This window comes from Oncorhynchus gorbuscha, linkage group LG23 (genome assembly GCF_021184085.1).
Source record: "Oncorhynchus gorbuscha isolate QuinsamMale2020 ecotype Even-year linkage group LG23, OgorEven_v1.0, whole genome shotgun sequence".
In the NCBI taxonomy this organism is placed as follows: domain Eukaryota; kingdom Metazoa; phylum Chordata; class Actinopteri; order Salmoniformes; family Salmonidae; genus Oncorhynchus; species Oncorhynchus gorbuscha.
The window spans coordinates 2076979-2092545 of NC_060195.1; the positions used below are offsets into that span (position 1 = coordinate 2076979).

The 15567-nt window shown below is 44.4% G+C and overlaps 1 protein-coding gene across 1 annotated transcript in view; it reads right to left on the reverse strand.

Annotated features, from left to right (window-relative positions):
- Positions 1-2096: 2096 nt before the first annotated feature.
- Positions 2097-15567, reverse strand: part of sh3bgrl (SH3 domain binding glutamate-rich protein like) — a 51217-nt gene continuing 37746 nt past the window's right edge. The window contains exons 2-4 of the mRNA XM_046324210.1: positions 11148-11333; positions 7460-7540; positions 2097-2950 (exon numbers count right to left, since the gene is read on the reverse strand). Of these exons, the coding sequence (XP_046180166.1) occupies positions 2915-2950; positions 7460-7540; positions 11148-11333 (303 nt within the window). The 3' untranslated portion in view covers positions 2097-2914. The remainder of the gene's footprint in view (positions 2951-7459; positions 7541-11147; positions 11334-15567) is intronic.

The following is a 15567-nucleotide window of genomic DNA, read 5'->3' on the forward strand; positions in this document are numbered from 1 at the left end:
TTTGTTCGTGATGTGTACGCCGAGGAACTTAAAACTTACTATCCTCTCCACTACTGTCCAGTCGATGTAGATAGGGGGGTGCTCCCTCTGCTGTTTCCTGAAGTCCACGATCATCTCCTTTGTTTTTCGAGTGTTATTTAATCAAGCCTACCACTGTAGTGTCATCCGCAAACTTGATGATTGAGTTGGAGGCGTGCGTGGCCACGCAGTCGTGGGTGAACAGGGAGTAGAGGAGAGGGCTCAGAACGCACCCTTGTGGGGGCCCCAGTGTTGAGGATCAGCGGGGTGGAGATGTTGTTACCTACCCTCACCACCCAGTTGCACAGGGCGGGGTCGAGACCAAATACGGCGGTAAGCATATTGGAGTGGGTCTAGGGTGTCAGGTAGGGTGGAGGTGATATAGTCCTTGACTAGTCTCTCAAAGCACTTCATAATGACGGAAGTGAGTGCTACGGGGCGGTAGTCGTTTTGCTCAGTTATCTTAGCTTTCTTGGGAACAGGAACAATGGTGGCCCTCTTGAAGCATGTTGGAACAGCAGACTGGGATAAGGATTGATTGAATATATTCGTAAACACACCAGCCAGCTGGTCTGCGCATGCTCTGAGGACACGGCTGGGGATGCCGTCTGGGCCTGCAGCCTTACGAGGGTGAACACATTGAAATGTTTTACTCACGCCAGCTACAGTGAAGGAGAGTCCGCAGGTTTTGGTAGCGGGCTGTGTCAGCGGCACTGTATTGTCCTCAATGCGAGCAAATAAGTTGTTTAGTCTGTCTGGGATCAAGACATCCTGGTCCGCGACGGGGCTGGTTTTATTTTTGTAATCCGTGATTGACTGTAGACCCTGCCACATACCTCTTGTGTCTGAGCCGTTGAATTGCGACTCTACTTTGTCTCTATCCTGACGCTTAGCTTGTTTGATTGCATTGACTGATTAATTAATCTTATGCAACACAAAGACAAATCTAGAGCCGAAAGATAAATAATATACATTTTTCTCAACTATTGCATCCATTACTGAAATGGTTGTTCCAGTGTAGATGGTTTAGGTCATGTCATTTATTAATCTTTCTGACCCTGACAGTCATTCTGAATGCATGTTGTAGCTGAAGAAAAGTTCCAGCTGTTGGATATCCCTAATAGGAATTAGAAATCACTTTGCAAACCTGCATGATGTGACTTGAGACCAGCTTATGCTGCAAAAACACTGCTAAGTCACCATGAAAATGCTGCTAAGGCACCACGAAAACGCTGCTAAGGCACCACGAAAACGCTGCTAAGGCACCACGAAAACGCTGCTAAGGCACCACGAAAACGCTGCAAAGGCACCACGAAAACGCTGCTAAGGCACCACGAAAACGCTGCTAAAGGCACCACGAAAACGCTGCTAAGGCACCACGAAAACGCTGCTAAAGGCACCACGAAAACGCTGCTAAGGCACCACGAAAACGCTGCTAAGGCACCACGAAAACGCTGCTAAGGCACCACGAAAACGGAAAACGCTGCTAAGGCACCACGAAAACGCTGCTACGGCTGGTCACCAGCCAAACCAGCTCCTCTGCTGGACCAGCCTGAATGGACCCCAAAAGGAGCCTTGGCCCCTAAAAAATGTAATTTTGATCTCTGAGCACACTTGTTTTCCTTAGAGATGATTACAATAGCCACTACACCAAAAGACATGTGTAACTGTGTGTATTGTTGTCAGACAGGACCATACAGCACTGAATGAGAGAACATTTGACTTATCTATTAATCAGCTACCAAAAAGTTAAAGTTAAATTCATAGTTGATATTTACGTCTATTGTAAATGTGTTTACAGGTCTATATTTGCCAGATGCATTAAAAGTATGTAAGACAGCAGATTACTTGTATTCCACATTTTTACAATATCAGCACTTGCAATATTGGGTTCCATGAGTTTCTGTCACAACATCATTCTACCATCCATTTGGGAGGAGACATTAGAGATGTGAAAAGACATGGTTGTGTTTTGTTCCACCTCGGTTATCTAAAAACAAATGTGGAGGCCTTGCCACTAGCCTATACAGTTTCTAGACGGTCAATGTGTGATAATATCAACGCACAACGCTGTTATAACCAGTAAAACAACTCTGATCTTTATTGTACATAAAAATAAGACTATTATGGTGAGGCAGAGGAGAGAGGAGAGATTATATGGATCATATTATACTATGGCACCAAGCTGAACAAACAGTCTGACCAGTATATGTGTGAATCTGAATAGAGTAGTTCGCGGTATACAGACATGTTTACAATAATACATCACCTCTCTGCTTCCGTTACAGATGTATATTATGGCATGTTATATTTGTATTACTTCATGTTATCTTCATCACATTTCATCTCTATCAAAACAAGCAGATCAAACATTAAGTCACAGGGCCTCAGGCATAAAACAACTAGCATCTAGGTGCCGTGTTCTCTGTAGAACAGAAGATGGTAAGATTGCTGAGAATAGTGGAGGGAGAGGAAGAAGTAGACAGGAGGACAGCTGGGACATTTGGAGAGAGAGGAGGAAGGCAACATTGTTGTGTTTAACATTATAGAGAAGTGCTACTCTGATAGTACATCCTGTCTTCTAGAGGACATGCATTCAGACTGACTGGGACATCATGACATCAGGTGTGGAGACATTCAGACAACAGGTTTTAAGGCCAGCGGAGGGACTCATGGGTACCCAGCATGCTCTGCTTCAGTACCTCCTCACACCCAGCTGATAAGGCACAGCTGAAGCATGAGACACAACAACAACAAAACTAAACTAAACATCTGGAAAGAACCCTCTGACCTCTAACAAAGTGAGAATAATATAATATGGTATGGTCTGCCCAGCAGGCTCTGGCTTGGTCATGGTCTGGTCTGGTCTGTGGTTGGAGGAAGGAGCACTGTGGAACTATTGCTGCTCTCTCTTGGCTAGGGCCTCAGCCTCCTACAGAGAGAAATATGAAGATAGAGCGGGAGGGAGAGAGAGAGGTGGGGAAAGGGAGAGTGAGATTGGAGGGAGGGAGGAGAGCAAGAGAGAGAGAGAGAGGTATAGAGAATGGGGAAGGGGAGAGAGAGAGAGAGAGGTATAGAGAATGGGGAAGGGGAGAGAGAGAGGGAGAGAGAGAGAGAGAGAGAGGAGAGAGAGAGAGATAGAGAATGGGGAATTGGAGAGAGAGAGAGAGAGAGAGAGAGAGAGAGAGAGAGGGGTGTAGAGTGGAAAAGGGGAGAGAGAGGGGAGGGGGAAAGAGGTGTGGTGAATTTTAGTAGTAAGTTTTGTTGGTTTCAGTCAGCTTCAGTGTGACCAAAGAAAGCCCCTGTATCTCCATGGTGATAGACACACCTCCCTGAAGATCCCTGAGTGGCAGAGAGGGGGAGCCAGGGTGCAGAGACAGACAGACAAAGGGGTATGTATATACAGGATGAAGTTGGATTTGATAATAGGTGTAACTGATAGAAGACAGAATGTGACAGGTGTGGTTATGGTTAAGTGTGAGTTATTTGCATTTATTATCGATCCCCAATTTATTTTTTTAACCTTTATTTAACGAGGCAAGTCAGTTAAGAACAAATTCTTATGTTCAATGACGGCCTAGGAACAGTGGGTTAACTACCTGTTCAAGGGCAGAACGACAGATGTACCTTGTCAGCTCAGGGGTTTGAACTTGCAACCTTCCGGTTACTAGTCCAACTAACCACTAGGCTATAGAGTTCCATGTAGTTATGGACTTAGGGATTGTGAAGAGACCCTTTGTGGCATGTAGTGTGGGGTATGCATGGGTGTCCGAGCTGTGTGCCAGTGTTTTAGACAGACAGCTCGGGTGCATTCAACATGTCAATAACTCTGACAAATACAAGTTGTGATGAAGTCAATCTCTCCTCCACTTTGAGCCAGGAGAGATTGACATGCATATTATTAATATTAGCTCTCTGTGTACATCCAAGGTAAAAAGAGGCTATTATTTTAGTACAGTTCACAAACACAGTAAGGCAGTTTGATTACTATGCTGCCCTGTTCTGAGCCAGTTGTGGCACTTGACCCCACGACTGAACAGTAGTCCAGGTACGACAAAACTAGGGCCTGTAGGACCTGCCTTGTTGATAGTGTTGTTAAGAAGGCAGAAACTAGGGCCTGTAGGACCTGCCTTGTTGATAGTGTTGTTAAGAAGGTAGAAACTAGGGCCTGTAGGACCTGCCTTGTTGATAGTGTTGTTAACAAGGTAGAAACTAGGGTCTGTAGGACCTGCCTTGTTGATAGTGTTGTTAAGAAGGTAGAAACTAGGGCCTGTAGGACCTGCCTTGTTGATAGTGTTGTTAAGAAGGTAGAAACTAGGGCCTGTAGGATCTGCCTTGTTGATAGTGTTGTTAAGAAGGTAGAAACTAGGGCCTGTAGAACCTGCCTTGTTGATAGTGTTGTTAAGAAGGTAGAAACTAGGGTCTGTAGGACCTGCCTTGTTGATAGTGTTGTTAAGAAGGCAGAAACTAGGGCCTGTAGGACCTGCCTTGTTGATAGTGTTGTTAAGAAGGTAGAAACTAGGGCCTGTAGGACCTGCCTTGTTGATAGTGTTGTTAAGAAGGTAGAAACTAGGGCCTGTAGGACCTGCCTTGTTGATAGTGTTGTTAAGAAGGTAGAAACTAGGGTCTGTAGGACCTGCCTTGTTGATAGTGCTGTTAAGAAGGTAGAAACTAGGGCCTGTAGGATCTGCCTTGTTGATAGTGTTGTTAAGAAGGCAGAAACTAGGGCCTGTAGGATCTGCCTTGTTGATAGTGTTGTTAAGAAGGCAGAAACTAGGGCCTGTAGGACCTGCCTTGTTGATAGTGTTGTTAAGAAGGCAAAAACTAGGGCCTGTAGGACCTGCCTTGTTGATAGTGTTGTTAAGAAGGTAGAAACTAGGGTCTGTAGGACCTGCCTTGTTGATAGTGTTGTTAAGAAGGTAGAAACTAGGGTCTGTAGGACCTGCCTTGTTGATAGTGCTGTTAAGAAGGTAGAAACTAGGGTCTGTAGGACCTGCCTTGTTGATAGTGTTGTTAAGAAGGTAGAAACTAGGGCCTGTAGGACCTGCCTTGTTGATAGTGTTGTTAAGAAGGTAGAAACTAGGGCCTGTAGGACCTGCCTTGTTGATAGTCTTGTTAAGAAGGTAGAAACTAGGGCCTGTAGGACCTGCCTTGTTGATAGTGTTGTTAAGAAGGTAGAAACTAGGGTCTGTAGGACCTGCCTTGTTGATAGTGCTGTTAAGAAGGTAGAAACTAGGGCCTGTAAGACCTGCCTTGTTGATAGTGTTGTTAAGAAGGTAGAAACTAGGGCCTGTAGGACCTGCCTTGTTGATAGTGTTGTTAAGAAGGCAGAGCAGCGCTTTATTATAGACAGACTTCTCCCCATCTTAGCTATCTTAGCTACAGTGCCTTGCGAAAGTATTCGACCCCCTTGAACTTTGCGACCTTTTGCCACATTTCAGGCTTTAAACATAAAGATATACAACTGTATTTTTTGTGAAGAATCAACAACAAGTGGGACACAATCATGAAGTGGAACGACATTTATTGGATATTTCAAACTTTTTTAACAAATCAAAAACTGAAAAATTGGGCGTGCAAAATTATTCAGCCCCTTTACTTTCAGTGCAGCAAACTCTCTCCAGAAGTGTAGTTAGGATCTCTGAATGATCCAATGTTGACCTAAATGACTAATGATGATAAATACAATCCACCTGTGTGTAATCAAGTCTCCGTATAAATGCACCTGCACTGTGATAGTCTCAGAGGTCCGTTAAAAGCGCAGAGAGCATCATGAAGAACAAGGAACACACCAGGCAGGTCCGAGATACTGTTGTGAAGAAGTTTAAAGCCGGATTTGGATACAAAAAGATTTCCCAAGCTTTAAACATCCCAAGGAGCACGGTGCAAGCGATAATATTGAAATGGAAGGAGTATCAGACCACTGCAAATCTACCAAGACCTGGCGTCCCACTAAACTTTCAGCTCATACAAGGAGAAGACTGATCAGAGATGCAGCCAAGAGGCCCATGATCACTCTGGATGAACTGCAGAGATCTACAGCTGAGGTGGGAGACTCTGTCCATAGGACAACAATCAGTTGTATATTGCACAAATCTGGCCTTTATGGAAGAGTGGCAAGAAGAAAGCCATTTCTTAAAGATATCCATAAAAAGTGTGGTTTAAAGTTTGCCACAAGCCACCTGGGAGACACACCAAACATGTGGAAGAAGGTGCTCTGGTCAGATGAAACCAAAATTGAACTTTTTTGGCAACAATGCAAAACATTATGTTTGGCGTAAAAGCAACACTGCTCATCACCCTGAACACACCATCCCCACTGTCAAACATGGTGGTGGCAGCATCATGGTTTGGGCCTGCTTTTCTTCAGCGGGGACAGGGAAGATGGTTAAAATTGATGAGAAGATGGATGGAGCCAAATACAGGAACATTCTGGAAGAAAACCTGATGGAGTCTGCAAAAGACCTGAGACTGGGACGGAGATTTGTCTTCCAACAAGACAATGATCCAAAACATAAAGCAAAATCTACAATGGAATGGTTCAAAAATAAACATATCCAGGTGTTAGAATGGCCAAGTCAAAGTCCAGACCTGAATCCAATCGAGAATCTGTGGAAAAACTGAAAACTGCTGTTCACAAATGCTCTCCATCCAACCTCACTGAGCTCGAGCTGTTTTGCAAGGAGGAATGGGAAAAGATTTCAGTCTCTCGATGTGCAAAACTGATAGAGACATACCCCAAGCGACTTACAGCTGCAATTGCAGCAAAAGGTGGCGCTACAAAGTATTAACTTAAGGGGGCTGAATAATTTTGCACGCCCAATTTTTCAGTTTTTGAATTGTTAAAAAAGTTTGAAATATCCAATAAATGTTGTTCCACTTCATGATTGTGTCCCACTTGTTGTTGATTCTTCACACTGTATCTTAGCTACTAAATGTACCTTGGACTAAAGTTGATGACTAAAGTTAGAGTGTGTTACCTTAGAGCCTGGTGGGGTGCTCATCAGCCTCAGACAGAGGATGTGGGTGGGAATGCCAATCCTCTGAGGTTTTAGCCTACTATAGTAACTGACTGTAGGCCTAGAATGTAGCCTGATATAATAATAACGTCTTGCAGTAAAATGATACAGAATGGCACCGGAGGGGATGGCTGACATTTTACAGGCTCCTAACCAATTGAGCTATTTTTTGTGTTTTTTCGCATTGTTTGTAACTTATTTTGTACATAATGTTGATTATTTCTTATATGAGTATGACAAGAAGGATATAACGTTGCTCCCAGACAAGTCCCAAATCCCCATCATTCACATGAAGAACATAAGGAACTACAGGGGGCAGAGATCAAGGTGCCTTGCAAGAATTGGGCGGCGAGTAGGTTATCTGATTCTGCCTCTACCAGACCCAGGAAGAGTTAGGGATTTGGGTGTAGAGGTTAGAGTACCTTAGATCCAGGGGGAGCGGTGAGACCCAGGAAAGCGTAGACAATATGGTCTTCTCTGGCATCAAAGAACGCCTCGTAGTTCTGAAGGAGAGAGAGATAAATCCCTTATAAACACTACATCCATGTAGTTCTGAAGGAGAGAGAGATAAATCCCTTATAAACCCTACAGCCTCGTAGTTCTGAAGGAGAGAGAGATAAATCCCTTATAAACCCTACAGCCTCGTAGTTCTGAAGGAGAGAGAGATAAATCCCTTATAAACACTACATCCATGTAGTTCTGAAGGAGAGAGAGATAAATCCCTTATAAACCCTACAGCCTCGTAGTTCTGAAGGAGAGATAAATCCCTTATAAACCCTACAGCCTCGTAGTTCTGAAGGAGAGAGAGATAAATCCCTTATAAACCCTACAGCCTCGTAGTTCTGAAGGAGAGAGAGATAAACCCCTTATAAACCCTACATCCATGTAGTTCTGAAGGAGAGAGAGATAAATCCCTTATAAACCCTACAGCCTCGTAGTTCTGAAGGAGAGAGAGATAAATCCCTTATAAACACTACAGCCTCGTAGTTCTGAAGGAGAGAGAGATAAATCCCTTATAAACACTACATCCATGTAGTTCTGAAGGAGAGAGAGATAAATCCCTTATAAACCCTACAGCCATGTAGTTCTGAAGGAGAGAGAGATAAATCCCTTATAAACCCTACAGCCTCGTAGTTCTGAAGGAGAGAGAGATAAATCCCTTATAAACCCTACAGCCTCGTAGTTCTGAAGGAGAGAGAGATAAACCCCTTATAAACCCTACATCCATGTAGTTCTGAAGGAGAGAGAAGGTTAACAGGAGCTATTCAATAATAGCAAGTCCAGCTTATTTTATTATCTCACAGGACAAGCTGGCTTCACACCCAACAGCAAAAACAGTTACGTTACAACACACACACACACACACACACACACACACACACACACACACACACACACACACACACACACACACACACACACACACACACACACACACACACACACACACACACACACACACACACACACACACACACACACACACACACACACACACACACTTTACTACAGAGCACAAACTTTACTGAAGCTTCATGTCATCTCCTCTGTCTTTGTGTTATTGAACCCTCTACTACATCCTCTATTAGTCCTTTATACCATAACCTCATCACCCCTCTACTACATCCTCTATTAGTCCTTTATACCATAACCTCATCACCCCTCTACTACATCCTCTATTAGTCCTTTATACCATAACCTCATCACCCCTCTACTACATCCTCTATTAGTCCTTTATACCATAACCTCATCACCCCTTACTACATCCTCTATTAGTCCTTTATACCATAACCTCATCACCCCTCTACTACATCCTCTATTAGTCCTTTATACCATAACCTCATCACCCCTCTACTACATCCTCTATTAGTCCTTTATACCATAACCTCATCACCCCTCTACTACATCCTCTATCAGTCCTTTATATCATAACCTCATCACCCCTCTACTACATCCTCTATCAGTCCTTTATACCATAACCTCATCACCCCTCTACTACATCCTCTATTAGTCCTTTATACCATAACCTCATCACCCCTCTACTACATCCTCTATTAGTCCTTTATACCATAACCTCATCACCCCTCTACTACATCCTCTATTAGTCCTTTATACCATAACCTCATCACCCCTCTACTACATCCTCTATTAGTCCTTTATACCATAACCTCATCACCCCTCTACTACATCCTCTATTAGTCCTTTATACCATAACCTCATTACCCCTCTACTACATCCTCTATTAGTCCTTTATACCATAACCTCATCACCCCTCTACTACAGCCTCTATTAGTCCTTTATACCATAACCTCATCACCCCTCTACTACATCCTCTATTAGTCCTTTATACCATAACCTCGTCACCCCTCTACTACATCCTCTATTAGTCCTTTATACCATAACCTCATCACCCCTCTACTACATCCTCTATTAGTCCTTTATACCATAACCTCATCACCCCTCTACTACATCCTCTATTAGTCCTTTATACCATAACCTCATCACCCCTCTACTACATCCTCTATTAGTCCTTTATACCATAACCTCATCACCCCTCTACTCTACTACATCCTCTATCAGTCCTTTATACCATAACCTCATCACCCCTCTACTACATCCTCTATTAGTCCTTTATACCATAACCTCATCACCCCTCTACTACATCCTCTATTAGTCCTTTATACCATAACCTCATCACCCCTCTACTACATCCTCTATTAGTCCTTTATACCATAACCTCATCACCCCTCTACTACATCCTCTATCAGTCCTTTATACCATAACCTCATCACCCCTCTACTACATCCTCTATCAGTCCTTTATACCATAACCTCATCACCCGTCTACTACATCCTCTATTAGTCCTTTATACCATAACCTCATCACCCCTCTACTACATCCTCTATTAGTCCTTTATACCATAACCTCATCACCCCTCTACTACATCCTCTATTAGTCCTTTATACCATAACCTCATCACCCCTCTACTACATCCTCTATTAGTCCTTTATACCATAACCTCATCACCCCTCTACTACATCCTCTATTAGTCCTTTATACCATAACATCATCACCCCTCTACTACAGCCTCTATTAGTCCTTTATACCATAACCTCGTCACCCCCTCTACTACATCCTCTATTAGTCCTTTATACCATAACCTCGTCACCCCTCTACTACATCCTCTATTCATCCTTTATACCATAACCTCATCACCCCTCTACTACATCCTCTATTAGTCCTTTATACCATAACCTCATCACCCCTCTACTACATCCTCTATTAGTCCTTTATACCATAACCTCATCACCCCTCTACTACATCCTCTATTAGTACTTTATACCATAACCTCATCACCCCTCTACTACATCCTCTATTAGTCCTTTATACCATAACCTCATCACCCCTCTACTACATCCTCTATTAGTCCTTTATACCATAACCTCATCACCCCTCTACTACATCCTCCATTCGTGTTACGGTTTTCTCGGTGTGAAGGAGAGTCGGACCAAAATGCGGCGTGTAGATTGCGATCCATGTTTATTAAACTGAAGCAACACGAATCTAAATACAAACACTACAAAACAATAAATGTAACGAAAACCGAAACAGCCTAATACTGGTGCACAAACACAGAACAAGGACATCAGGACACTAAGGACAATCACCCACGAAACGCTCAAAGAATATGGCTGCCTAAATATGGTTCCCAATCAGAGACAACGATAAACACTTGCCTCTGATTGAGAACCACTTCAGACAGCCATAGACTTAACTAGAACACCCCACTAAGCTACAATCCCACTACATACACACCACATACAAAAACCCCATGTCACACCCTGGCCTGACCAAATAAATGAAGATAAACACAAAATACTTCGACCAGGGCGTAACAATTAGTCAACATGATACCTGACTGACTGAGCTGAACCCACATTCAACTCTCTAAACCTGGACAGAAAAACTGGGTCAATCTAATCAAAACTATTCTAGTAGGGCTGTTGCAGACTAACATAGAAACAGAATGATGCTCGTACACCTGCTGAGTGAGTCAATGCATGATACCAATCCATTAAAATTCACTATCGCTCATTATCCTGCACCCACCCCGCAGTATCTGTCCTGGTTGAAGATCTGTGGAGGTAGAGGGTTCCCTGCAGCGGGTCGAGCCTCCTCCGGAACATTCTCTCTCATCCACTTCCTGTTGTCCTCATTGGCAGCGATGTCACACTCCTCAAACTCAATCTTATTGGCTGACAGGAAGCCCATCACATCCTGCTGCTGTTTCTTTATCTGTAAGAAGGGGAGGAGGGATGTGTTCAATTCATATTCATATTGTCTTTCTTTTTGTTATCTCTTCTGTGAGGAACTGAAGTCAGCTGTACTGAGAACTGTGTAGAATCAGCTGTACTGAGAACTGTGTAGAATCAGCTGTACTGAGAACTGTGTAGAATCAGCTGTACTGAGAACAGTGTGTTGTCAGCTGTACTGAGAGCTGTGTAGAGTCAGCTGTACTGAGAGCTGTGTAGAGTCAGCTGTACTGAGAACTGTGTAGTCAGCTGTACTGAGAGCTGTGTAGAGTCAGCTGTACTGAGAGCTGTGTAGAGTCAGCTGTACTGAGAACTGTGTAGAGTCAGCTGTACTGAGAACTGTGTAGAGTCAGCTGTACTGAGAACAGTGTAGAGTCAGCTGTACTGAGAACTGTGTAGAGTCAGCTGTACTGAGAACTGTGTAGAGTCAGCTGTACTGAGAGCTGTGTAGAGTCAGCTGTACTGAGAACTGTGTAGAGTCAGCTCTACTGAGAACTGTGTAGAGTCAGCTGTACTGAGAACAGTGTAGAGTCAGCTGTACTGAGAGCTGAAAAAACATGATCAAATACACTACATTAAGTAGGTTACTGGCCCAACGCTCTAACCACTAGGCTACCTGCCGCCCCACACTGTCACTACATTAAGTAGGTTACTGGCCCAACACTCTAACCACTAGGCTACCTGCCGCCCCACACTGTCACTACATTAAGTAGGTTACTGGCCCAACGCTCTAACCACTAGGCTACCTGCCGCCCCACACTGTCACTACATTAAGTAGGTTACTGGCCCAACGCTCTAACCACTAGGCTACCTGCCGCCCCACACTGTCACTACATTAAGTAGGTTACTGGCCCAACGCTCTAACCACTAGGCTACCTGCCGCCCCGCACTGTCACTACATTAAGTAGGTTACTGGCCCAACGCTCTAACCACTAGGCTACCTGCCGACCCGCACTGTCACTACATTAAGTAGGTTACTGGCCCAACGCTCTAACCACTAGGCTACCTGCCGCCCCACACTGTCACTACATTAAGTAGGTTACTGGCCCAACGCTCTAACCACTAGGCTACCTGCCGCCCCGCACTGTCACTACATTAAGTAGGTTACTGGCCCAACGCTCTAACCACTAGGCTACCTGCCGCCCCGCACTGTCACTACATTAAGTAGGTTACTGGCCCAACGCTCTAACCACTAGGCTACCTGCCAACCCACACTGTCACTACATTAAGTAGGTTACTGGCCCAACGCTCTAACCACTAGGCTACCTGCCAACCCACACTGTCACTACATTAAGTAGGTTACTGGCCCAACGCTCTAACCACTAGGCTTCCTGCCAACCCACACTGTCACTACATTAAGTAGGTTACTGGCCCAACGCTCTAACCACTAGGCTACCTGCCAACCCACACTGTCACTACATTAAGTAGGTTACTGGCCCAACGCTCTAACCACTAGGCTACCTGCCAACGCACACTGTCACTACATTAAGTAGGTTACTGGCCCAACGCTCTAACCACTAGGCTACCTGCCAACCCGCACTGTCACTACATTAAGTAGGTTACTGGCCCAACGCTCTAACCACTAGGCTACCTGCCAACCCGCACTGTCACTACATTAAGTAGGTTACTGGCCCAACGCTCTAACCACTAGGCAACCTGCCGCCCCACACTGTCACTACATTAAGTAGGTTACTGGCCCAATGCTCTAACCACTAGGCTACCTGCCGCTATAGCGTTTATAAGGGTTTTATCTCTCTCTCCCAACGCTCTAACCACTAGGCTACCTGCCGCCCCACACTGTCACTACATTAAGTAGGTTACTGGCTCAACGCTCTAACCACTAGGCTACCTGCCGCTATAGGGTTTATAAGGGTTTTATCTCTCTCTCCCAACGCTCTAACCACTAGGCTACCTGCCACCCTCTGCACACCCTAATTGACAAACAAACCAAAACAAAGGAAGTGTTCTCATGCATTGTTGATTTCAAAAAGCTTTTGACTCAATTTGTCATCAGGGTCTGCTATACAATTTGATGGAAAGCGGGGGTTGGGGGTAAAACATACGACATAATAAAATCCATGTACACAAACAACAAGTGTGCAGTTAAAATTGGCAAAAAAAACCACACATTTATTTCCACAGGGTCATGGGGTGAGACAGGGATACAGCTTGAGCCCCACCCTCTTCATAATATACAGTACATGTGACTAACATTAGCCATTGACAACTACAAAAGTGTTCTACTTTTCTCAACAACATTGACACCCTGAATTTATCAGGTGCTATCAACAGATGAGTTGGAAAAACTACTATCAAATATCACCTTGGAAACAGATGAGTTGGAACTACTTGTCATGTTTGTCATTTATTATCATGTCTTGTCCCTGTGCTCCCCATTCTATTCGTTTCCCTCTGCTGGTCTTATTTGGTTCTTTCCCTCTTTCTATCCCTCTCTCTCCCCCTCCCTCTCTCACTCTCTCGCTCTCTCTTCTCTCTATCGTTCCGTTCCTGCTCCCAGCTGTTCCTATTCCCCTAATCATCATTTAGTCTTCCCACACCTGTTCCCGATCCTTTCCCCTGATTAGAGTCCCTATTTATTCCTTTGTGTTCCGTTCCTGTCCCGTCGGTTCCTTGTTTAGTATTCACCGTGCTGTGATTGTGTTTCGCCCTGTCCTGTCGTGTTTTTGCCTTCATCAGATGCTGCGTGTGAGCAGGTGTCTCTGTCAACTACGGCCTGCGCCTAAATGCAGTCTGTGGCCGCTTCTCTTGTTATTCCCCTCTACAGACTAGAGGATTTCTGTTATTCCCTGTTTGGACTTGAATAAACTCTGTTTCTGTTAAATCGCTTTTGGGTCCTCTATCACCTGCATGACACTACTACTATCAACTATCACCTTGGAAACAGATGAGTTGGAACTACTACTATCAACTATCACCTTGGAAACAGATGAGTTGGAACTACTACTATCAACTATCACCTTGGAAACAGATGAGTTGGAAAAACTACTATCAACTATCACCTTGGAAACAGATGAGTTGGAACTACTACTATCAACTATCACCTTGGAAACAGATGAGTTGGAACTACTACTATCAACTATCACCTTGGAAACAGATGAGTTGGAAAAACTACTATCAGCTATCACCTTGGAAACAGATGAGTTGGAAAAACTACTATCAACTATCACCTTGGAAACAGATGAGTTGGAAAAACTACTATCAACTATCACCTTGGAAACAGATGAGTTGGAAAAACTACTATCAACTATCACCTTGGAAACAGATGAGTTGGAAAAACTACTATCAACTATCACCTTTGAAACAGATGAGTTGGAACTACTACTATCAACTACCACCTTGGAAACAGATGAGTTGGAACTACTACTATCAACTATCACCTTGGAAACAGATGAGTTGGAAAAACTGATGGTCTACTTCCACGGTCAGTCAACTGGAGTGACTTGACACGGTGTGAACTGGAGTGACTTGACACGGTGTGAACTGGAGTGACTTGACACGGTGTGAATTGGAGTGACTTGACACGGTGTGAATTGGAGTGACTTGACACGGTGTGAACTGGAGTGACTTGACACGGTGTGAACTGGAGTGACTTGACACGGTGTGAACTGGAGTGACTTGACACGGTGTGAACTGGAGTGACTTGACACGGTGTGAACTGGAGTGACTTGACACGGTGTGAATTGGAGTGACTTGACACGGTGTGAACTGGAGTGACTTGACACGGTGTGAACTGGAGTGACTTGACACGGTGTGAATTGGAGTGACTTGACACGGTGTGAACTGGAGTGACTTGACACGGTGTGAATTGGAGTGACTTGACACGGTGTGAATTGGAGTGACTTGACACGGTGTGAATTGGAGTGACTTGACACGGTGTGAATTGGAGTGACTTGACACGGTGTGAACTGGAGTGACTTGACACGGTGTGCACTGGAGTGACTTGACACGGTGTGAACTGGAGTGACTTGACACGGTGTGAACTGGAGTGACTTGACACGGTGTGAACTGGAGTGACTTGACACGGTGTGAATTGGAGTGACTTGACACGGTGTGAACTGGAGTGACTTGACACGGTGTGAATTGGAGTGACTTGACAAGGTGTGAACTGGAGTGACTTGACACGGTGTGAACTGGAGTGACTTGACACGGTGTGAACTGGAGTGACTTGACACGGTGTGAATTGGAGTGACTTGACA